This window comes from Podarcis vaucheri (assembly GCF_965113315.1).
Source record: "Podarcis vaucheri genome assembly, chromosome: 12".
NCBI lineage: Eukaryota > Metazoa > Chordata > Lepidosauria > Squamata > Lacertidae > Podarcis > Podarcis vaucheri.
In genome coordinates, this window is record NC_138750.1 from 32678453 (window position 1) to 32703549 (window position 25097).

General features: G+C 42.3%; 1 protein-coding gene across 6 annotated transcripts in view; it reads left to right on the forward strand.

Annotated features, from left to right (window-relative positions):
• ETV1 (ETS variant transcription factor 1) overlaps positions 1–25097 on the forward strand; it is a 95156-nt gene that overhangs the window by 3290 nt on the left and 66769 nt on the right. Inside the window, exons 1-3 of one of the 6 annotated variants that reach the window (XM_082193966.1) lie at positions 25–126; positions 375–422; positions 11339–11392. In XM_082193966.1, the coding sequence (XP_082050092.1) occupies positions 93–126; positions 375–422; positions 11339–11392 (136 nt within the window). In that variant the 5' untranslated portion in view covers positions 25–92. Of the gene's footprint in view, positions 1–24; positions 127–374; positions 423–584; positions 994–11338; positions 11393–25097 lie in introns of those variants that run through there. The other 5 variants (XM_082193964.1, XM_082193968.1, XM_082193967.1 and 2 more) reach the window with 5 other exon arrangements.

Consider the following 25097-nt stretch of genomic DNA (forward strand, 5'->3'; position numbering starts at 1 on the left):
TAACAGTGCAATCCTATGCACATCTACTCAGAAATAAGCCCCTCTGATTTCAGCAGGACTCACTCAGAAATAAGTGTGCCGGGGAAACAGACATGCTGTGCCATGTGTGCAAGTTAGCTGAAAAGGGTACTGATTATTATTGCCTGGGTTGATAGCGAAATAAAAGCGCTCGGTTACATATGTTTTTTGTCTAATCGAAATCATAATAATGCAGCACGATGGGGGTATTTCCAGTTGGAATCTAGGCAAAATGAGATAGAATAGAATTAACACGTATTTGTATTTACAGGGCTGGGGGCTGGGGAGTGAAGTACATGCAAGCACTTTATGTATAAATTGAAAGGTCCTTTATCCATCTCTTCCTCTTTTCCTAGAACTGTTTCAAGATCTGAGCCAATTACAGGAGACATGGCTTGCAGAAGGTAAGGGGGGAAAGTCCTTTTGCAAAAAAATGAAAAAGGGAAAAAACAACTCTGGATGAAAAAAGGGGAGGGTGGGTTGGTGGAGCGGGAGTGGGGGGGGGAGAGGAAAAAGTCCTGAACTTGCTGTCTTAATGTTCAGCCCAATTAATTGAGCTCTAAAAAAGCCACCTCATGTGTCATGCATACATTAGAGCCTCTGATGAGTTTGTCTTTAGGGACTCTGGGGCTGCTCTACCCAATGTCATCACAAATTACCAGGAGAAATTGCTTCCAGCTCACAATCACATCTGCTTTTGGCAAGAACTAATGCTCCAAGACTTCAAGTTCCAAGCCTCTGTTCAGATTTTAATTGCAATTGATCAGGTTTATATTATTGTACCTCAAGAGACTGCATACAGCCAGATCTGGGCTTGCTCTTTCCTTTAGAGCAGTGCATGCAATTGTTTGGTCTTCTGGTGGAAGTACTTTTCTGATGGCAGAATATAGTTTCTCTGGGTTCATCAGGACGGGATGCTTCAAGATTTAGGTGCAAGTGTCTTCTTCCCACCTTGCTCACAACACAGAACATTAGGTGTGTATCGAAATGCTGAAGGGGCAATGCGGTTTATATGTTTTTTGTTATTTTGCAATCCTTTTTTTTTCTTTTAAAAAGAGAAACTGTCTTTCCTCCCCCCTCGTTTCTTTTATTTGTGAGCATTTGAAATCTGATGCCTTTGCTGCAGCACTGCTGACAGTTTTAAAGAAAATAAGTTGTAATGCTGAAGTTGAATAGCTGTGAATTTTTGACTTGAACAGAATGAGATGTTAGAAGTTTTGCAAAGGCAAGGGAAGTTGTTTTTAGCTGAGTTATATTTTGATGCTGTTTTCTGTGACGCATTCGGCTATTTTAAATCCTGTTTATTTGCACCATGAAGATGACTCAATATAGATTATCTTGCATTCTTTTTAATATATATTACCTTTAACTAGAAACATCCCATCTCATTCGGATGTAACTAGTACTGTACATATATTCTGACTTGCTTGTACACATTGAGAATTCAGGGTTTTATTTTTATATTTTTTAATCTCTTGCTGAATGTGCATTATTGTTTGTTTGAATGGACATTCTGTTTCTTTCGGAGGGGAGAACCAGAAGGGAGGGTTGAATGTGATTGCTTAACATAGAAAGGAGGAAATGCTGTCATGGTATATAGACTGACTAGCTTTTTGATATTTCTCCATATAGTTTTGCCAAGTTGTTAGCACATATATAGTGTAAGCTTTTCCGTCTTTTTTTCTAAACTTTTATTCTTAGTCATGCTTTTTATATCCAGCATTAGTTATGGAGAATCCAGGTGCCGTGTATACATAAGAGATGGTTAAACTTTAAATTGGAAGAGCACTTGAAATAGGACCTGCTCACTGAAATCCCCCTTAAAATGCAACAGTGACTCATTATGTTAAGGTAACTTTACTAAACATCTCTGAACAACTTCTTACTCAGCTTAATGAACCAGAACATTATCAAAACTGCAAAAGCTGGAATGAGGCTTTTAATTCCCAACAGAGTGATGCAAGTTTTTTTTTTTAATTTTAATTACAGTTTGTTTGAATCTATGTTGGATTTGGGCTAAGTTGATAGTACCTAGGTATTGGCAGTCATGCGAGAAATTATTATTGGAGTCAGTATTCTTGCTGTTGAATCACTGTTTTTGAAAAGTGATCGAGCATTTTCATACCTTCCATAAGAAAGTTTCTGTTGCCTGTTATGTTCAGGAAGAAAGGATTTGAAACCAGTCATCAATTTGTATGTGTACACATCCATGCTGGTGAATTGAGAATTTAAACTGCAATCCTGTGCACTTGGATCCAGCCCACTGGAAGACAATGAGACTATCTTCTTGGTAGACATGTATCCCATATCCGCTTTCCTGGGAGTAAGCCAGGAAACTCGATGACACTTATTTCTTGAGTAGACATGTGTAGGCTTGCACTTTTAGTGAAGCTAAGTAAAATAAGATAGTTTTACTGAAATATGCTACTTGAAAAGAAGGACTGCACAGAAATATGTATATATTGTGAACTGATTCAACCACTAAATAAACTTTTAATGGTGGCACTGATCTAGTTACTTCCACATTACTTAGAAATAACTGCAGTTTAAAGTTTGCGTGTTTGTGCATTGGAAGAAGAGGACTTCCTTTTTTTAAAAAAAAAACCCCAAACAAACAAACAAACTACACCATCACAATTTCTTAAATTGCTTTTTGCATGTTGAAGGGGGTTTAAGGATGGGATGTGGTGGAAAGGTTCAATCCATCGGGGATGCAGTGCCAACTGCAATTTGACCAGCGATGACTTTTTAATCTCTAAACAGCTCTTTAAACTAATCTCTTTTTTACCTTTCCCTCGATTTTGTCAATTGATGTCCTCCTGGTTCTTTATAAAGTTGCAGCCCTGCCAAATTGGCCACCTTGCTACATGTTCACATAATTATTTTCATGAAGCTCTGTGGCCAGGAAAGTGACCGTGACATTTTGATTCTCTCTCTCTCCCCCCCCCCCACTTTTTTTCTTTTAAAAAACTTGGAGCAATAGCAATTGACAAGATTCTCCTATGAGTTCGGAACTCCCACTGGGTAGTAACCAGGTCAGGGGGAAAAAACCCTCCTCTCTATTGCACTGCAACATACTTAACTCTGTGGATATGAAGGATTGAGGGGGTGGGGATGAGAAAGAATTGCCCTTAATAGTTGAGACGCTTCAGCTGCATATTTATCAGCATCCCTATTCTTCTGCAGAGAATGTTGCTTAAAATGAGTAATCATAAACAGTCTATTCTCTTTTCAGTGTAGGCACAAAAAAGTGCCATTGGTAACAATGGGATTTACATATGTATTGGAGGAAGAATATAATTCAAAGTGGTGAATGGAAGCAGGCCATCTTATTTTGTCGCTGTTGTGTGATGTGTACACTGTGCCAAACCCAGAATGTCACATTCAAAAATTTGTGGCATCCTGTAGTGCAAGGACGCTGCAGAGTGTTTGACAGAATTTGTTCCTGCTTCACATGGGAGGAACAGAATTAAATCACTGGCCCCCTCAGTGGGGGGGATGAAACAAAACTCCTGTTCCTTTTTTGTAGTGGTGCTGAGTCGTTGGAATCAGCAATCGATATCAGGGTACTAAGAAATAATAAGGAAAGCCTGTTAATAATTTCCTCGTTGAGTCAAACATTAATATCATCTCCTCATAGTGAAATACTACTTGGGCTCTTTTTATGCACGCATGTAAAAGTTCCCTTAAATCGGGGGAACTTGCTGTCAGGTGATAAAAGGATTTCAGTACCCCTGTGTGTGATTTCTTCCCCTGCACTCTCCATACCGTCGCTGCCCAGGGTGAAGTTATGGCGGCCCCATTCTTGACCCAGCATACTGTAGAAGCCCTGTACTGTATCTGTCGCTATTGCATAAGTTTGCCTTGACAAATCGAAGTTAGCTATTGACTTGAAATAATCAGCTCAAATATGAACATAATGTATTTTTTTCATTATGGGAAGCTCCAGCTGTTTGTTCTGTAACAACAACAACAACAAAGAAGAAGAAAAAGAAAAAGGGGGGAAGTAACTTGTGCTGAAAGCCTGCTGTGTTATGTTGGAAACACTTTTGTGGTTGAAAGAAAAATAAGCTAAAAGGGAAGTATGCTTTCAAATCCTTCTTGAAAACATTTTTTAAAAAAAGATGAATGGAATAACCATAATGTAAATATTGTAGGAGAGACTATTAAGCCCCTCTTTCTGTTAACATTAGTATTGATTTGGCAAAGTGTCATCTGGAATTTTTATGTAGGCTAATCTGTTAATCAGAAGGGTAGGTGAAGGAATTGCTTCTCTCTACAAGGTGGCGCCCAGGTAATAAGGTCTTGATTTCTTTAAAATATATTGGTCCTACTGAATATTGGTCAGCTTTGGTGAGTAAACTTTTTAAGAAAGGCTATGAATCAGGTCACTTTCTACTGTCAACACCTGTATATTATGAGCACCCTTGTCAGCTTTGACTCTTGCCTCTCTCTTTTTAAAATGAAACTAAAAGTTGCCAGTAGAAGTCGGTGCCCCCTCCCATAACACTCAAATTCTTATTGCAATAGCAATGCAAAATGTGCAACATCGTGGGTTTTTTTCCAGGTGGTGTAAATCAGTCCAACTTCCATCTCCACCCTGCCTGTCCCAGTCAAGAGAGTTGAAATAACTTTGTAACTGCAGTCCTATACTTGTTTACTCAAAAGAGAGTCTCGCTGACTTCAGTGGGACTTGCTCCATGTTAACTGGATATAGGATTGCAGCCTTAAGTCTAAGGATCTTGCTCTGCAGTTGTTGATCTGGTGCTTAATAAAAAAATGTCTTCTCTTTCTTTTTTAAGACCACATAATCCCATGAAGGAAATAATGTCGAGAAATCAATCAATGGGATTTTGGAATGAACCCAGTACAGTGAAAGTCTAGAAGTATTTGAAAAATGATATTGAAATCTAGCACACATGATTATTCTTTGTTTGGGGACAAAGGGGGACTTCGGAAACAGCAGGTTCCTGAAGTTGGGGGGGGGGAATAAGCTTTTAAGTGTCACAAATGATGTTCCAAATTGGCAATTCTGAGCTTTATGAGGCTCAGTGAACTATTTTGTGCCATTGAGGATTTCTAGCTTGCAGTTCGCCAGCTTCACAACCTTCGGTGGCTGTTTTAAAAATGCTTATAACTTTGTGTTAAGTCTGAGCCGCACTTTTAAAATTTTATACACTGTTCATATTCCATGCAAAGGTGTGGGTTCTTAAAAGTTGTTTGCACAAAACCTTCAGCACTGTTCACAATTTTAGTACATCCAGAAGATGCAAAAATGCCCTGGCCTTTCTTCAGGTGGTCTCGTACTCTCTGGTAGAGTTCATTTTAGAATATTCACTGGTCGCATAGAAGAGAGCAAGGTCCAACTGATTTGCTAAATTTTAGCCACTCAATAACTTGCTTCCAAAATAATCAAACTAATATTTTTTCCTGGTTTGTGTTCTATATCCTCTCCCAAGGTGTCTTTTCAGGGCGGGTGGGAGACTTCTTTAAGGAAATACCTAATCCTTCATAACCCGGAATTACGGATATCATGAGAGGAAGTGCTACCATATTCTGAAGAAAGTTCTTTAGACAAGCAAGGGGTTAGAAATAGGAGTCTTTCCTCTATTCCATCCCTCTAATCCACTTTAGAGAGCCAGTGTGGTGTAGTGGTGAAGAGCGGTAGTCTCGTAATCTGGGGAACCGGGTTCGCTTCCCCACTCCTCCACATGCAGCTGCTGGGTGACTTTGGGCCAGTCACACTTCTTTGAGGTCTCTCAGCCCCACTCACCTCACAGAGTGTTTGTTGTGGGGGAGGAAGGGAAAGGAGAATGTTAGCCGCTTTGAGACTCCTGAAGGGGAGTGAAAGGCGGGATATCAAATCCAAACTCTTCTTCTCTTCTTCCTCTTCTTTATCTACTCCTCTCTTTTCCAACCCCTCTCCTCCTATGTATGTCCTATAACCCTCTTCCTTCAGACAGCACCTTTTTAGTTTTTTCCTTGACTTCCCATTTATATTAAGTTTGCCTGTCCTTGTAGAGCCTGTGCCGTATGTGAGACGAAGCAGGGAAATGGATGTGTTTATGTAAAAAGTTCAAGTTTACTCTGTTTTCTCTCTCTCTTTTACTTCTTTTTTTTCCCCCTACCGGGGTGTGACAAGAAAAGATTGTGGTTGAAGCCAGATGTTTCTTGCTGGATTCTGTTTTTTGTGAATGGAGGCAGCGCTCCAGTTTTGACTGCTTGTCTTGAAGAATTGCTTAGGAGATCAGCTGTCTCATTCACTGGCAGAAAGAATGACTCCTACGTCTTCTGCCTTGTTTGGCTCCAGGTCATTGTTACAGTGGGTAGAGCTGGTTTTAATTAAATAGCAGCTTCTTTTTTTTGTATGGGCTGGTGCCTAGTTTTCCATCCTCTTCTCCCCCTCCTTCCCTTCAGTGCACATACTTACTTTTTTTTCCTGTATACTTTCCAAGAGAAGAAAGTAAATTGATCCTCGGCTTTTGGCTTTTCTTTTCCAGCCTGCTTCTGGCTTGCTTCATGCGCTAAAATGCTGCTGTCTCTCTTCTCCTCACTAACGATGTTCAGATTTATTCTTCTCCTTATTAAAAAGGGGGTCTGAGGTTCATTTCAGTACTTGTAATAATAATAGCAACAACAATTTGATATTTATATGTCGCCCATCTGAGTGGGTTGCCCCATCCGCTCTGGGTAGCTTCCAACAAATCAAAACACAATAAGACGCCAAACATTAAAAACTTCCTTAAACAGGGCTGCCTTCAGATGTCTTATAAAAGTCAAATAGTTGTTTATTTCCCTGACCTCTAATGGGAGGGTGTTCCACAGGTCAGACGACAACTACTGGTCTTTAAAATGCCAAGAGATCAAGCTGCACGGTCCTGTGAACACCGGTGCCCGTCCCATTAAGCTCAGGTCGGACTCATCATGATGCAAAACATCCTGTGTAAGAGATTGGGCTGAAAGGAGCTCATGATATTTAACTAAGCAAGCGATTTCTAGGGAAGTTGGGGGGAGACCCCATCCAAACCAAGAAAACTCCCCTGAAACATCTTAATTTATGCGGTGTTGCCTTGCCGTCTACCTGTAGGAAAAGGTGAGAATTTGTGTGGGGAGGAGAAGCATTTGGCAACGATCAGTCTTAACCAAAGAACAGATGTTGGTCTCTCAAGTCGGTGGCAACTTGTCTATTACCTTAATGCAGAACGAACCTGACAGAGCTGTTCCCAATATTGCCACATGTTTGAGCTTCTCAAAACGCTTCTGGTGTTTATTTTCCCCTCAGTCTTGCTTCATTAAATAGAGTGAGGAGATAGTCTCCATTGTGGTTTTTTTGTGTTTTTTTGTGTGTGTTTTTTAAAGGTGTAACCATTACATGCATCTAAACGTTTTTCTGTCTCCTTATCTACGTTCGGCAAACACTTATGTTGACATGCCCTCTTCCTCCCCCCCCCTTCTGTAGCCGCCACCCCCCCCACACACTGTCACTGTATTCAAAACCACTGTAGCTTTTATGACAGCCTCACAGAATTGCAGCGTCGGCATTGACAAGAAAAGAGGAAATGAATGATATATAAATGTGCCTGCAGTTACAGCACTCCAAAGTCATATTTTTCTTTTCAGGCATCCATGTTTTTAGCCCAAGTTAACCGCCTGCTTGCTGGTCTGACTTGTAAGTCCTTCAAGGCTGAGGTATATATATACCTGGGAGTGTCCCATTGAACCCAGTGGGTCTAACGTCTGAGGCGACATATGTAAGATTGTGCTGTAAATCACTAAAGTACGTCACCAGCCCCCATTTTAAAGGGAGGTTTTGTGGTGTTGCGGGACATGAGCTTTTAGTACTCATTCTGATTCCTTCTCTGCAATTCATCGACATTTTCATTTCTGTTGTTAAGAAGAGGGGTGACTATTTGCTCGTATTCATCAATATTGGATTGAGAACATCTCCAAGGGGAAGTGTTTGCACCCAGGGAAGAGCAAATAATGTCAGAGCAGGGGCTGAGTCACGATTTAATTTATCCCCCAAGAGAGGTAAAGCTGCTACATTTCAGACCTTTCCACAGAGTTTTGTAAATTGTTTTGTAAAGTTTTTTCTTAAAATAAAAATAGCTTCTTCTTTCCCCCCAGAGTCTTCTTGTGTGCTTGTTTCCCTCCCTCCCTTGTATATTTTCTGTGATACGCAACTGTGGGTGCCCCTTTATTGTGAAGCTGACACATCAAAAGTCAGGGCAGATGTAAAGCCAGTGATAAAAATGAATGCTAATGGAGGATTTGTGCTGCAGATTTTCATTCCTTTGAAAGGGGAAGCTGAAGCTTGGTTCTGGTTTGTTTGTAGTACTACGGAAACATACTCAACTGGTGTGTTGCAAAGTATAACTTCTATACCAATGGATGTAAAGACCACATTCTGCAGCTATCAAGTGTAGTCTTTGCTACATGTGTCTGGATTCTATAACAGAAGGGTGTGTGCTGATTTACATAGATTTTGGGGGGTTTGCTTTTAAAAGAACTATTTTAAAACTAAGGCTGGCCTTTTCATCCCTGGGCCTTAAATATATTTCCTACTTTCAGTAAAGAGAGACTGAAGCTATAGGTGTTGTTTCGTTGTACCAGATTCTGAAATGCATGATGATGCTCAAAAAGTTTGTTTTATCCTTTTTATAAGCTTTTCAATAAATGATTTGAATGCATTTTAATAGTTTTTAACCGGAAGGGTGGCAAGTTAGTTTGGGAACTTTCATTTATATGTCAATTTCCCCTCTACAATATGCAATGCATATTCTGTTGATCTGAATAAAACAACTTGTGCTTTTTCTCTTGCCCTTGAGAACCAGCATAGTACAGTTGCTATCTGTTTAGTTTTGATGTGGGAAATCTGGCTTCAAATCTGCCCCAAATCAGCCAAAGTCTACCTCACAGGGTTGCTGTAACACTAAAACGCTTTCATTAAAGAAGAAAGAAAAGTAGGACACCTTCTGTTCTAAGCCATTGTGGTTTCTTTTGATGTGAAACAAAAAGGAAAGTTAAGTTGTCATATGGAATTCAAATTGTTTTTAAAATCCAGTCTGTGTGGCATCTTCATAGTAGTTGGTCTTATGTGGGAATGAGGGAGAGCAATGGAAAGGATTCCACACTGCAGTTTGTCAGCTGTTTTTTCTATGGTTTCATGGCTTCCTCAGAAGCATTGAAAAGCGTGGTGGTTATTCTGACACCTTTTCTCCGTAGTGTGTCAACAGGAGATGCTAACTTGGTTATATAAATTAAGTTGTATAGATAATGATGGCTTTGCCTTGAGTCTAATGATGTCCGGTTAATAAAAAGATGATCAAGTGGTGTTGGGACAGGTGTGATCTCGAAAATCAGGCCTAGATCGAGACAAAGGAAAAAAAAACTTAATTCCAAGAACCAAAGGAATCCTTACACAAGGCTTGCTCTCAGAGAAGTCATTGTGCTGTTCGGCAATCTGTCATTGGAACCCCAGGGGGGATTCAAAAGGAGCTCATCTTAGGATGTGGGGCCCAGTTATTCAAAGAAAAACTGGGTTGGCGCAAGCCACATGCTTGAGTCTAAGCAGCTATTTGGATCACAGCCTTAATAAACATTTTTTTATTGTTGCCTGTATGAACTCATCTCGTAATGCTCTATTCATTCTTCTTCTTAACTCATCAACATGATTTCACGTTCGCCTTAATAGGAGCAGTACAAATGCATCTCTCTTGTGTGTGCTGAGATAGGAAGCCTGTTTGAAAGTGCGAGTAACACTATCTTCATTTATTAGGGCTGGGAGGTTCCAGTAGTAAGTTTTTGTTCTGCTCACTCTTTTGCATGATGACATACTGCATATAATATATCTGTGTGTGTGTCATAGAAGGGTTGGAAGGGACCCCGAGGTTCATCTAGTCCAACCCCTGCCCTGCAGGAATAGGCAGCTGTCCCACAGTGGGATTGAACCTGAAACCTTGCTGGTGTTATCAGCGCCACACTGTAACCAACTGAGCTGTCCATGTGTATAGATATTGGAAAGCACGCAAGAGAGAAACAGTATCAACTGTTGCTTGACGTGAAAATGACAGTGTCTGGTGGTATCTTAAAAGCAAGCTCCCAGCTAATCTTGATTTTAGATGTATGTTAATATCAATAAGGGCACGACTTGTAATGTTCATTGCTGATTAATTTACCCATATGCATTTCATTAAGTGACCCCAACGATGGTTCTGATCACAAAGCAAACTAACCCATATTGATCAGCATGAATGTCTGGTTGGGCGATAAGCCTCTTGCTGAAGATGGGAAATAAAAAAAAAATACTTATTTCTGAATTAAGATTCATAGGATTAGGTGGCAGAGCTGTAAATCTAATTTTTCTAGGAAGTAAATTGGATTGAGCTCAATGGGCTTCATTTCTGAGTATCCAAGCATAAAGAGAAGCCTTGAGTTATATCACTTAGAATATGGAGACATGAAACTTTGCTATATAATATACATTTATTTAGCACCATGTGTCCTTTAAGCACACCAGTAGATCCGTAGTGGATCCCTGCTAATCTTAGCATCTGATTTTAGGGTTCTTTGCAGAGATGCTCTTAATCTCTAATCTAAATTGTGAATGTGTAAAATATATTCCTGTCTTTAGAAGCATTGAGCCAAGTTCCCATTTGTGGTTGAATTGTGTGTGTGTGTGTGTGTGTGTGTGTGTGTGATCAGTTTGGAGTTCTTGGTACAATTAACAATGTTTTAGATGGATCATAGAATTCACTAGGAAATGAATCTTTTTTCATCTCTTATTAGCAACTATTCTGTTCCCGCTCCCACTGTAGCTTTTCTCTTTTCCATAAACTGCTACAGTTGTTCAAAGGCAACAGCCTAAAATGCTTCCATGGACTTATGCATATATTATATTTGACCCCCCTTTGCTACTTTCTCTAGTAGTACCAGCTTGATTTATTACTACAGAGATGCAGTTCCACCTCCTCAATGTTGGTCAGATGCAAGCATAAATCTAAGATGGGCAACTACTGCCTACCACTAGTTTTACTGTCGGAGGGTACTTGGCAACTAACGCATCACCTGATTTACCGATGTACATACTGCCATTTTCTAAAATGGGTGTAAATGTTCAGCGGTAACAACAAATGCAGAATTCCCACACTCAGAGTTCATTTTGGGTTGTTTCTTGTACATATGTCGACGTTTTGTTCATGCTAAATCATCTTCTCGATTTGGGCGCTGGCTAGTGCTAAGAGTTAGGATCACTTCGATGTTTTGCTGGCTTGTGGATGTTAATTCCTTTCTTTCTGTCCCCCCCCCACCCTATCTTCAGCTCAGGTACCTGACAATGATGAGCAGTTTGTGCCAGACTACCAGGCTGAGAGTTGTAAGTATTGTATGACTCACCACTTTTGCTTCACTTAAGAAAATGTCTTACCTTTCTTGTTTTGGTTAGCCGGTGCTCACATGATAGGTGTCGTTATCAGGCCATGGCATCACCATAAAAACACGTGAGGAAAGAAATTGCCGAATTGCAGCCGGAGTGGTTTTGGTGGCGGGGAATGGTTTGGCTGAAGGCGGTGATATCATTTTTCCTTTTGTGAAGGGGCTGGTGGGTTATTGCAAAGAGTGCATTCTTTTAATATAGGGATGAGCAAGCTCTGGGCCTCCAGATGTTGCGGGACTACAGCACCCATCCTCCATGAGCACTGGCTATGTGAGCTAGGGCTGATGGGAGTTGGAGTCCAATGAGGCCCAGAAGGCCACAAATTGCCCATCCTAGTTCTAACATTATGAACAGCGTAGTTTTCATTTTGTTCTCCAGTGCATAGATGAGGAACCTGTGACTCTACCAAAACGGTTGGACTCCCAACTCCCACAGGTTCTCCTGGCACATAGGTTGCCAAAGTGTGCAGCATTTTGCCTTCTGAATTTCCTTCCACAGTTTTACCTTCCTTACAAAATGCAGTTCACTTCTGTCGAAATGAGATGCGAAAGTTGCCTTGTTTCTCCTGGCTAAGATGGAATTTGACCTTGGGAGTGGGCTTATCAGAAGGGGGAAATGTGGCGCTGAGGCTAATAAGCCATCCAAGAGTTTATGTCAGGTGTCGGGTGGGCAGTTCGGGGCTTCCTGCATTGTATTGCTGGAAAGAGATTCACATGCGTGCACATAACTGAGGTGAAAGGGGGTCCCTTGAAAGTTCATGCCTGCTCCCAAAGTTCTTGAGAACCGTTTTTAGTAGGTCTGTTGTTATTGTTGGTTTCTTAAACTGTAATCCAATATACCAGGGATGAGGAACCTCAAGTAGAGGGGCTGGATGTGGCCCTTCAGGCCTCTCTGTTTGGCCCTCGGGCCTCTGCCTAGGCCACAACCCTTCACTGACCCTGCTCTAAGTCTCCAGTGATTTTACCTAACTGGAATGTGTCCTTGAACCTCTTGCTTGCCTGGATGGAGAGTGGTCTGTCTTTGGCAACACTTGGCGACACCTGCCGTTGGATGGCTGCCCATGATAGAATGTGACCCTCAAGCTGCTTTGCACACTCAACCTGGGAGTACAGTGAGCTTGCTTCTGAGTAGACAGCAATAGGCTGCTCTTCTGGAACCACTGGCAGTTCTACCAACAGCTTTATTTAAAGAGTAAACCTCTTTTCCCCATGACTGATTCTGTGGCCAAAGAGTCACCACTGGTGATTTTCCTCTCTCATTTTATGTGATAAAGAGGTTTTGTGAAAGAACTCCCCGCCGCCCTGTCATTCGCAAATCATAGATACTGAAAATAACATCAAATGTTCCTTTCAGAATATGGTAATGTGGTATTTTGCCATGATCTTGTGTGTGTCTTCCACCCCAAAAACTGGCGTTCTAAAAAGAGAGAAGCAAAGCGGCAGAGCTTCAAGAGTAGCCCATAACACAGATCCTTCCCCTCTACACATTTAAACAGCTTTAAAGTATGACTGGATTCTAATCCATCGTTCCCCTTGAGGTAAATATGACAATTCCAGTCAGCTTGGAATTGTTTTCTCAAATTTGACTTCCTTGGCAACCCTTCCGTATTCCAGCAGACTGTATAACTAATTTTTCACTTGCTTATGTAAGTTATTGATTGGGGTGGGAAGGTAACCTTTGAAATCAAGTACCTGTTAATTTTAACATTAAGGTGTTGTAGAAGATGACAATAAACAGATACAAGTGAAAGAAACATGTTGTGCTATGTTTAGTGATATGAGTAAAACTGTGAAATAATAGCCTGTGAGCCCCATGTCACATGGTATCTCTCTCTTTCCCCCCCTGCATGAAACGAAACCAGCTGTGTTGCCTTGAAATGGAGTTTGGACAAAATAGTTGGAGTTCAAAGACAGTATGTTAAACTTAAGTTTTCAAACCAAGGGCTTCCATCTGCACAATACATTTGGAACGGTATGATGCCACTTTAACAGTCCTGGCTTCCCATCAGGTATCCTGGAAACTGTTCTTCTCACAGAGCTGCAATTCCCACAGTAGTATAACAGTTAATCCCTCCTTCTAGGGAATAGTAGCTCTGTGAGGGGAGTAAAGGTAAAGGTAAAGGGACCCCTGACCATTAGGTCCAGTCGTGGCCGACTCTGGGGTTGCGGCGCTCATCTCGCTTTATTGGCCAAGGGAGCTGGCGTATAGCTTCCGGGTCATGTGGCCAGCATGACTAAGCCACTTCTGGCAAACCAGCGCAGCGCACGGAAATGCCGTTTACCTTCCCACCGGAGTGGTACCTATTTATCTACTTGCACTTTGACGTGCTTTCAAACTGCTAGGTTGGCAGGAGCTGGGACTGAAGAATGGGAGCTCACCCTGTTGCGAGGATTCGAACCGACAACCTTCTGATCAGCAAGTCCTAGGCTCTGTGGTTTAACCCACAGTGCCACCCGCATCCCTATGTGAGGGGAATAGGAGTCTCCTAAATACTTTCAGCGCCCTTAACAAACTACCGTTCCCCAGACTCTTTCGGGGAAGCCATGGCTGCTTGAAGTAGTATGATAGAGCTTTAAATGACCCATATGTTTTCAATGCCACTTCATATATTATAATACTGCTTCCTATATTATAGTGCAAGAGCCCCTTTAAAGGCCCAGATGACCCTCAGGGTTCCTGCCAACTCTACAGTTCTATGTGCAAAAAAACCGATAGTGGAGAACTCAGTTCATATATTTTGAATCTGTTACCCTTTGGGCTCCTTTGGAGGAAATTGTGGGCTGGAAAACTAATCCTATGATATCTTTAAAAATAAAATAGCAGGAGTGTGTGACATGTGACCCACCCCACTAAATTAGGTGTCTGTACTGAGGTCAAGGGCCATTTCTAGGTATTACCCAAATTCTTTCTCTGGGAGTGCAAAGTTCTGCTGATTGTTTCACCGACTATTGTACAAAATAAATCAATGATTCGTAGAGAAGGGCTATGAACTGTGAATGAGAAACCCTGTCAAATATTGTCAGGGTTTCTTGAGTAAGCACTTCATTAATGCCCTAATCCAGTTAGAGGCTCTCTGCAGGCATAAGCAGACCTGTGCCCAGCCTAATAATAATAATAATAATAATAATAATAATAATAATAATAATGTAGAAACGGATGCTGCATGTATAGTTCTCATATCTGAATATCTGATCCAGTTGTTAGAGCTGTGTCTTTCAATCTGCCATTGGTTTGGTGAGGAATCTGGGGCAGGCAGGGAACTTGAACCCAGCTCTCACTTCCCCTGTTTGGGTTGCATTTAAAATGGCTTGAAAGGAGTTCATATGCATGACTTTGGCTGTCCTGGGCACACACAACTTTTGGATTGGGGCAGGCACCCCCAAACTCAGCCCTTCAGATGTTTTGGGACTACAACTCCCATCATCCCTGGCTAACAGGACCAGTGGTCAGGGATGATGGGAACTGTAGTCCCAAAACATCTGGAGGGCCGAGTTTGGGGATGCCTGGATTGGGGCATAGGTGATTTCTTAATGTTCTTTGTTAACTGGAACCACCTCAGCTACAATTTACACAACCCTATCAAAAGAGCATTTGTTTGTTTTGTTTTTTCCTTGCTTTCCCTTTCCAAAGGAAAGGTCAGGAAGCTTCCCGGGGAGTTAATCCGGCAAAGGTTGCAGAGTTTCCAACACAGATTTAGCTATGTAAGTTACATCCATGAGGTGCGTAAAATATTGGAGTAAGCAAAGCTGCTGGGTGATTTAAAGAGGTGAACTCGGAATCTCTTAGAGGTACATTATATAGATTTGCTATGTATAGCACTATAAATGCAGGCATACGGTTTTGATTTTTGCAACAGAGAACTTTGCAGAAGTAACAAAGGTTATGCTCTGTGAGAATTGTGAAGACCACAGAGAAACTGCAAATCTATCTAGAGCGGAAAACAAGAACTATTTGGGGCAGAGGGGGTCAGAGAATGGGGGCGATGTGCTTATACATAGGTGATTCTCATAAATTTCAAAACTGATGGGAGATGGAAGGTGTGTGTGTGGGGGGGGGGATCAATGCCAAGCCAGTAGCAGATTCAAACTGGATACAAATCCTTATACAGTGGTACCTCTAGTTGTGAACTTAATTCATTCCAGAGGTCCGTTCTTAACCTGAAACTGTTATTAACTAGAGGCATGTTTTCGCTAATTGGGCATCTTGCTGCCACTGCACCGCCAGCACATGATTTCCGTTCTCATCCTGGAGCAAAGTTCTCAACTCAAGGTAACTCTTCCAAGTTAGCGGAGTTTTAACCTGAAGCATTTGTAGCCTGAGGCGTTTGTAACTCGAGGTACCACTGCAGTGCAAAGTGACACAGGCTTGAGCAAATTGCAAGGAAGGAGAGGTCCATTAATTTGTCTTGCACTGTCATACAGGCCAACAAATTTATTATGGCACAAGCTTTAGTGGACTGGAGTCCCCTTCATCCGTTCACATGTAGTCTTTAGTCCATGAAAGTTTATACCACAATAAATCTGTTAGTATTTCAGTTGCCACAAATCTCTTTGCAACAGGGTATGTTGGGTACTGCTTCGAAGACCATGAATAGGGTGTGTTCAAGCGTGCTTGGAAATATATTTTCTGTTCTGTGTATGTGCCTTAACTCCAGATATTTCCATCTCCTTCGGTCAGGGCCGTATAGTAAGTTTCTGCATTGTTGTAGGGAGCAAAACAGGGATAGTTGGTATATATGTAGAATTGGCTGCAGCAACAGGTTGAAAGTTCCTTGAGGCTCCTTTGTGGCTCATGCAGTCACCAGGCAGGTGGCTTTGTTAGTTCTTGGGTGTGCCAGTTTGCTTGGAAGAACATTCAATCTGGAATAGTGCCTGAGGGCTCATTCACTCATGCACTAGTGTGTTCCACTCAAATATCTTTCTTAATCAACACTCCAGTGCTGAATTGCCTCTTTTAATGTATTATAATTTGAGATAAAGTTGAGTGATGTGAAAACTTTGTTTTCAGGCATTCAATCTGCTACGTTTGTTTCTTACATGCAGGGCATCACTTAATATTATTATGATGGAGTAATTGTTTTTTTTGGGGGGTGAACTTGACTCAAATTAGGTGATATTTAAAAAGAAAGCAGGGGAATAGATTGAGTAGAAGAAGCAAAGGTATTTTCTTCTTTGCAAATGCTGCTGAGGGCCTTTTGTAAAAAAAAAAATGATGTAAAGATACTCTTATCAACAGCCTTGCAGAATAGTTTCCTTTGAAGTTAGAAAAAAAATATTCCCATCTCATCTCAAGGTTTTTGCTTTCTTGGGAATGTTTCTTAGCAAATACAGCATTGGTGTTGTTAGAAGTGAAAATATGATGGTAGATATGGCAAATGTAGCTTCTGGCTTAAAAAAAAAAGAAAAGAAAAAAGTCTTGAATATATTTTTAAGCTGTAGTTGCAAGGAGCATCTGATTAAAGTAATGATGGAACCCTCCCTGTGACTCTCGAGATGTTCTTGGACAGCCTTCCTCAACCTCGGCCCTCCAGATGTTTTGAGACTACAATTCCCATCATCCCTGACCACTGGTCCTGCTAGCTAGGGATCATGGGAGTTGTAGGCCAAAAAACATCTGGAGGGCCAAGGTTGAAGAAGCCTGTTCTTGGACTTCAGTCCTAGGCAGCATGGCCAGTGCTCAGAGATGATGGGGGTTGCAGCTCAGAGTCATCTGGAAGGCCAGAGATTCCCACCCCTGATCTAAAGCCACCATAAATAATAAATAAATAAATTTATATCCTGCCCTCCCCAGCTGAAGCCAGGCTCAGAGCAGCTAACAGCAATAAAAGTAACACAATTTACACAAAATCACAATCAATTAATTGAAATCAGGTCTTTCTCTTGGGGGGGGGCGCTGTGGGGGACAAGGATGCTAGCTCCGTCTTGTTTTGCTGGTTTGATCATCGCCTTCCCCGAGGTGGAGGGAAATGACTGGAGAAGCAATGTGGGACAAATCTAGCTTTTTTTTGTTGCAAATCCCCTCCCCATGAAGAATGCCTAAAGAGAGTTTCTCTGTCTGCTGTCTTTTCAAAGCAGTCATCAGCCCAAATATTTCAGCAAAATCTGTCTGCCTATTGCACTGAAATAATGCACAATTTAATTTTGCAATATGTCAAGCTCCTCTAGTAGTGTAAAATCTCCCGCGCTCACACCCCTTGGGATTCTTACTTGGGAATCTTTCGTTTATGCAAGGTTCCCTGCCTGCTGATTCTAGAGCTTTGCAGCTCATTGTCTGTTACTGCTTTGTGTGCTTTGGACGTGTGTACAGATAACCACTACAACATCCCAGGAATGCTAGAAGAGCCCTTCGAAGTCTAAGGAAAGGACTTAACCTAGTCCAGCATGCTGCTGATAATTTCTAAGGGTGCTTCTAGGCAGGCGTTTTCCACTGGGGCTGTTGCTGCGTTGACTTTGCAGTCACCTCAGGCCGCCGACTATGTTGTCACTCTGAGCTGGAGCCATCTTAGGGAGTTGCAGGTGGCATTTACGCATGACTGCTGTTATACTGCCGTGATCTCATTGCTGCCATCTGCAGAGGACCATAGTAGCACGGGCCTAGGTTCCCCGTGTTGCTACTCTATTCTGTTCTTGAGGTTTTAAGATCTGTAACAGCCTCCTGCACGCTACGTTGAAGCAGTAGTGCTTCCTCTTTCCTTTGAGCCTGCTTTTGAGTAAAGACTAACAATAGATGATGATGATTTTGCATTTATAGCCCACTTTTTATCCTTGGAGCTCAAGGTGGCTTATATGGTTTTCTCCCTCCCCATTTTATAGCCGTGACGACTACCCTGAGAGGTAGGTTAGGCTGAGAGATGGTTGCTGCCCAAGGTTACCCAGTGAGTTTCGTAGCTGAGTGGGGATTTGAAAGGGATGTTTTAGGAGCAGGTAGTTCAGTAATGCTTGTTCTGGATTACAGTGGCTCTTCACGGTCTAAGAAGAAGAAGAAGAAGAGTTTGGATTTGATATCCCGCCTTTCACTCCCCTTCAGGAGTCTCAAAGCGGCTAACAATCTCCTTTCCCTTCCTCCCCCACAACAAACACTCTGTGAGGTGAGTGGGGCTGAGAGACTTCACAGAAGTGTGACTGGCCCAAGGTCACCCAGCAGCTGCATGTGGAGGAGCGGAGACGCGAACCCGGTTACCCAGATTACGTGTCTACCGCTCTTAACCACTACACCACACGGTTTTTCACATCACCTTATGCCCGTTCCTCTTTAGAAAAAACTGAATCACTCCGCAATGTTAAAAAACAAAACAAAAATATTATGCTTCTTTATCCAGAATCTATCCAAGTCAGAAATGTTTACTAGCACTGTGCCAATCCCCCCCCCGACCATATATTCAAGAACTATAAAAGGCAGGAGAAGATATTGGAGAAATGTTCACAGGTGAGGTGTTGCTGTGCTTAACCTTTCCAGCAGTGATGTAGGTTTTCTGAGATATATTTAATTGGAAAACTTCCCTATGTAAATAATTTGCACTTGAGTATAGTCTGCGTAGGGTAACTTGCATCAGAAAATGCCCAAGAGAGTGCTCTATTTTGGCATGTTTATTTCACTTGTATTTAGTAAACAATGCTAGAAAAAAATGCCGGATATTTATTTGCAATTGGCATCCATTCATTTTTACTAATGAACTTAGGAAGTAGAAGATTTTCCGCAAGAAAAAAAACAAAGCACTTGAAAAAAATTCTGCCCCATATTTCAAGGGGGCCCAGGGGTGATTGTGAGTGTCCTTTCTTCCCATACCATCTCTCCGGTTTTCTGCAACTACAGCCACCTTGGGTGCCTGCAATCTGTGTCTTCAAATGGGCATTCCTATAAGTAGGGGATGTTGGGTAGGCTGTAATTTAAAGAACGAACTTCTCTCATGGGGCCTTTTCAGATTGAAGAAGTTCAGGCAGTTGAGGAAGCTGCAAAAATGGGGAGAAATGTATAATTCTGGGCAGAATGGAAATTTATGCCTTCTTCTATCCGTATTTGCTGGGCAAGGGAAGTTTCCCGAAATTGGAGGGCAGGTTTTGGCCCAGCGTTAGCTTTTGCAGATGAGAGTAAAGTACGTAGTCTTCCTTGACTACTTCTCCTCTCACTTCAGCTGAGTGAAATAATTTTAATAATATAGTTGACTGCTTTCCTTTGCACCTGACCTCTATGGTTTCATTTTGTGGTTAGCCCCAAGCATTAGTCTGTATTTAGCAGTATTCCTCCCCACCCCCCGCTCTTTATATATAAGGATGGAAGACTTACTTAAATTTGAGGAAGGCTGTTCTTCATGAATATAACGAGAGAGAGAGGCGGCTTGCCACTGGGCTCCTCCTAGTCAATAATGCCTTTAATCTGTGGTTGTAGTAGCAACTTGAAAGCTTTATTTTGGTTTTAATAAGTAGTTCTTGTTTTTCTGCAGACTGTGGAGATTTTTTATTAATATGTAACTCCTAACTCTGAAGGGTACAAAGACCTTGATATATTTAGCCTCAGTATCGATCTGATACACAACTGGCACAATATTACTATAAAATAAATGGCTGCTCGCTGCCAATGTATATAGACAGTATTGATGTTTAATCCTTTTGGAAACTTTTCTTTTTTTTTTTTTTGTATGACCTTGCTGCTATGAGGTGAACAGGCTTTGCTTACTCAAATTGCCCTCTTGCCATACATGGAAGTTGGCAGGTCTTGGGCCCAATTCCTTTGACTTACTTTTTGACATTTAAGGCACATGCGTGAGATTTAATGACCTGTCTTTTCTTTAACCTACTTGATTTTTTAAAGTGTAAGTATGTTATCATTGTTGAGGGTTTTTTTCTTCACTTGTCAGGCCAAAGTTTTATTTCACTAATCTCTGTTGTTCACTCTTTTATTAGGGGTTTACATCTTGGTTTGCATTAAGAAGGTTAAATCTCCTAATCTTAGGTCCATCAGATTCCTTCCATATGGCCTCAGATACCTCACCACTCCATATATTTTCTTTTCTTTCTTTTCCAAATTGTGACATTTATTTATTTTTCAAGCGTTTCCTTCCAGGGGCTATAATCAGGGCAGCTTATCTGAAAACAAGACACTGGGAACTTTGTGACATGTTTCTGTCTGTCTATTGTCCCTGCGATTTCTCTAAACAAGTCCTATGTGCTTAGCTATTGATTTAAGAAAAACTTGCTCACCTGTGTTTGTGCTTGCAAACGTGCATCTTGCCTTCACATTTACTTACCACTGAAAATGCAGGTTTATGTGCAGTAAAGTTGGTGCCCATTTAAAAGTGTGAATGGCACTCAGCTTTGATTTCATGTAAATAAGCTTTTTGCTTGATAAACAGCGTTATATATGATTTTGCATACTGTATGTGATGGTTCAGTTCAGATGCTTACAACTGCAAATCAGGGGTTTTTATTCTTCAGGATTTGAAGTGGTTATGGGGACCTTGGATATGAAAGGTAATTCAAGCTCTATCTCTCTTTCTGTCTGATCCCATGCATTTGATTTTTGTCACCCTGTCCAGAATTCGGCAGCGGCGTAGCGTGGGTTGTCAGCACCCGGGGCAAGGCAAGTAATTTGTGCCCCCTAACCCGGGGCAAGGCAAGTAATTTGCGCCCCCTAACCTGCCGCTGCTGCCAGCTTCTTCTTGCTGCTGCCTGGTCTGGTCTGGTGTGGTTCTCTCCCGCGCTCAGCGCTGCGCTGGGCGGCCGCTGCACTGTCCCTCCCCCAGATAGTCCATCGCTCTCTCTCCGCACCGCACGCCTGGCACCCACCCCCTCCACAGTGGGCGGCGACCCAGCGGCTCGGATCGGATTTGCACAGCCAGCACTGCAGTGAGAGAGAGTGAGTGAGCCAGGTAGCGGCAGAGAGCTGTGAGTGCGAGCGCCCCCCCCCAGATGTTGCGCCCAATGAAGCCGGCCCCCCCTGCACCCCCATGCTACGCCACTGGCATTCGGTCTTGCTCAATGCCATCTTTACACGTCGTGTTGGTGTGCTTAGCCTGGAAAGACACAATAGCTTTTTTCAGAGAGTTCAATGCAGTTTTAAGGGGTGGGAGTTTCCTGCTTGTAAGCTCATTCAGCTTTCACTTCCAGTAAAGCAGGTTTTGTAGGCATTTGTTCAATAACCTCCAAAGCCCACTTGATCAGAAGAGAGCCCTTCTCTCAACTGGGAGAACAATCATGTACCCCAGGATTTTGTACCTCCATAGAGGGCACCACCCAACAGATGACACCAAACAGTGCAATGTAAGAAAAGCTTACATTGGAAGGAGCCAAGAAGAACCTGTCCCTGCACTAAGCATTTGCAGCTGCTGGTTATCTCCCACTTGGATTACTGCAATGCGCTCTACATGGGGCTACCTTTGAAGGTGACCCAGAAACTACAACTAATCCAGAGTGCTGCAGCTAGACTGGTGACTGGGAGTGGCCACTGAGACCATATAACACCGGTCCTGAAAGACCTACATTGGCTCCCAGTACGTTTCCAAGCACAATTCAAAGTTGGTGCTGACCTTTAAAGCCCTAAATGGCCTCAGCCCAGTATACCTGAAGGAGCGTCTCCAACTCCATCATTCAGCCCGGACACTGAGGTCCAGCTCCGAGGGCCTTCTGGTGGTTCCCTCACTGCAAGAAGTGAGGTTACAGGGAACCAGGCAGAGGGCCTTCTCGGTGGTGGTGCCCAACCTGTGAAACGCCCTCCCACCCGATGTCAAAGAAATAAACAACTATCTGACTTTTAGAAGACATCTGAAGGCAGCCCTGTTTAAGGAAGCTTTTAATGTTTGAAGTTTTATTCTGTTTTTAGTGTTCTGTTGGGAGCCACCCAGGGTGGCTGGAAAAACCCAGCCAGATAGGTGGGGTATAAATAATAAAATTATTGTTGTTATTAATAATAATAATAAAAAGGTTGCTTTATGTTTTTGAAAGGTGCTTAATGAAGAATCTGATGTGGTAGACTTTTAAGAAGGATCAGGCAGCGTGCTCCTCTTTGCCTGTAATAAAACAAGAGAAGAAGTCATTGCTTCGTGACTATGAGACTTTTGTGTCTCCTCCAAAGTTTTAAATTTAGAAGTGTGTGTGTAATAGAGAGTGTACACAATAGATGCCCATCTTAATAAAAACCAGCTTTTAAATCTTCTGTCTTGCCTCTTCACAAACTTGATACCTGCCCCATAGTCAACCTGTGCCAGACCATGAAAAGTGATACATAGAGATGAATGGCAGTCCTGAGATCTATCTAATTGGATACCTTGGGAAAGAGATGGATCATGCAGTCTTGGCTTTGGAAATCAGCCTTTTAATAGCTCCGTTGTATGCCCTTATGTGAACAGCAGATTGCTTTTCCTTTTTAATAATCTTCATAGTCTTCAGCATCCTTTAATTGGAGCATTTTCCTGTCCCCTATTACAGCTGAGGGAAGTGTACTCAGTTTATCGACATAAGTAATGGCTCTGTCATAACATGAAATAAGCATATGCTGTTCATTAGATTAGACATGGTTACTACTTACATTTGGAAGAGCAGTGTAATTAATTGAGGTTTGACTTCGGGAATCAGGGCTGCTTTTAAATAAAATAATCTACAGTTTGATTGCAAGTCTGCCTAAAGGTGAAGACTGAAATGTTATTTTACATTTGGCAGGTGGAAGTTTCCCTGAGAGAACTGAAGATTGTACATGCGCGCACGCGCGCGCACACACACACACACACACACACAGAGAGTATTTTCCCTTCACTTGATATATATTATACAAAGGATTTGGTATGCAACTGGACAGATAAACAGTGGCTAACTGGAAAAAAGTTGAAGGAACTAATAATGACCCCCTACAGATCTAATAACATCCATCCTCAATGGGAAAGCTGTGCCTGTTCATTCACACTATGACATGATATTTGCCCTCACGCCTGGCACTGTAAGGTAAAGGCCAGGCCCCAAGAAGGTCCATAGGGGATGGATGCTGTATTTCCCTGGGGTTTTGGCCAGTACTTTGCTTTGCTGTGTGCCCAATGCTGTGGTAAAAATGTAAGAAAGGGACTCCCGCCACTCACTTCTGCCTTGTAGGACTACTGAGGGGTCCCCTGTGAGGATGGTGCATATGGTTCCCAGAGAGCATTTTGCCCAGGGCCTTCCTAAAGATGACACCAGCCTTGATGCTTCTGAGTTAGGAAAGCGTTGAGCAAATATTCTTACTGTTACCTTTCTGGTCACTGGAAGAGCCTCTGGCATTTATCAGACACAGCCAGGGCTTTTTTTCAGCCAGAGCTCAGGTCCGGCACCTCTCAGGTAGGCACCAGGGCCACTCTTAAGAGAACAAGGGAGGTCTTCATGGTGCGCTCCAGCACCTCTTTTTTGAGAAAAATTGCACTAGACACAGCCAGTTAGTTGTGGTTAGGCTACGAATCTTTCTATTGGTGAAATTGGTGATCTTTTAATGAAAATGTCACTTGGCCCTCTGATCAGTCTCTATTCCTGGGCTACTTTTCTGTCCTCAGGTAATGCAATTTTTAAAAAAAGGCTTGGGGGGCGGATCTTGGTAACTACAGTGGTGCCTCGCAAGACGAAAAGAATCCGTTCCGCGAGTCTCTTCGTCTTGCGGTTTTTTCCTCTTGCGAAGCAAGCCCATTAGCGGCTTAGCGGATTAGTGCTATTAGCGGCTTAGCGGGCTTAGCGGATCAGCTGATAAGCGGCTTAGCGGATCAGCTGATAAGGGGCTTAGCGGATCAGCTGTTAAGCGGCTTAGCGGATCAGCTGATAAGCGGCTTAGCGGCTTGGGAAAAAGGGGGGGAGGGGAAAAACCCCGCAGGAACTCGCAAGACATTTTCGTCTTGCAAAGCAAGCCCATAGGAAATTCGTTTTGCGAAGCACCTCCAAAATGGAAAACCCTTTCGTCTAGCGGGTTTTCCGTCTTGCGAGGCATTCGTCTTGCGGGGCACCACTGTACTGGCTAGTAAGCGTAACTTCTGTCCTGGAAAACTGTTGGAAAGTATTGTCAAAGATAAAATAACCAAGCGTATAGAAGAATAGGTCTTGCTGAAGAAGAGCCAGCTTGGCTTCTGCAAGGGCAAGTTCTGTTTCATGAACCTGGTAAGACAACAAGCATATAGATAGGCATGATCTGGTTGACGTAGCACTTGACATTCAAAAAGCTTTCGACAAGGTTTCTCACCAAAGACTTTTGGGTAAGTTGAGCAGTCATGTAATAAGAGGAGACGTCGTCTTGTGACTCAGGAATTGATTAAGTGGCTGGAAGTGGAGAGTACTAATAAATGGATAGAATTCTATACAATTCTCCATATGGAGAGCGGTAGAAAGGGGAATCCCTCAAGCATCAATATAGTATAGAATGGGGCTTCTTGGTTTTGAAAAAACATGAGCAAGATGTGGCATGATAGAAGTTTATAGGAATTATGTATAGCATGGAGAAAGCGGATGGATAAAAGTTTTTCTCCCTCTTCCATAACATTAGAACTTGCGGACATCAATGAAGCAGAATGTTGGAACATTCAGGACAGATCAAAGGAAGTATTTCTACACACAGTACACACAGTTAAACAATGGCCCTTGAAGCAGTGATGGTCACCAACTTGGATGGCTTTCAAAGGGACAAATTAATGGAATGCAAGGCTGTCTAT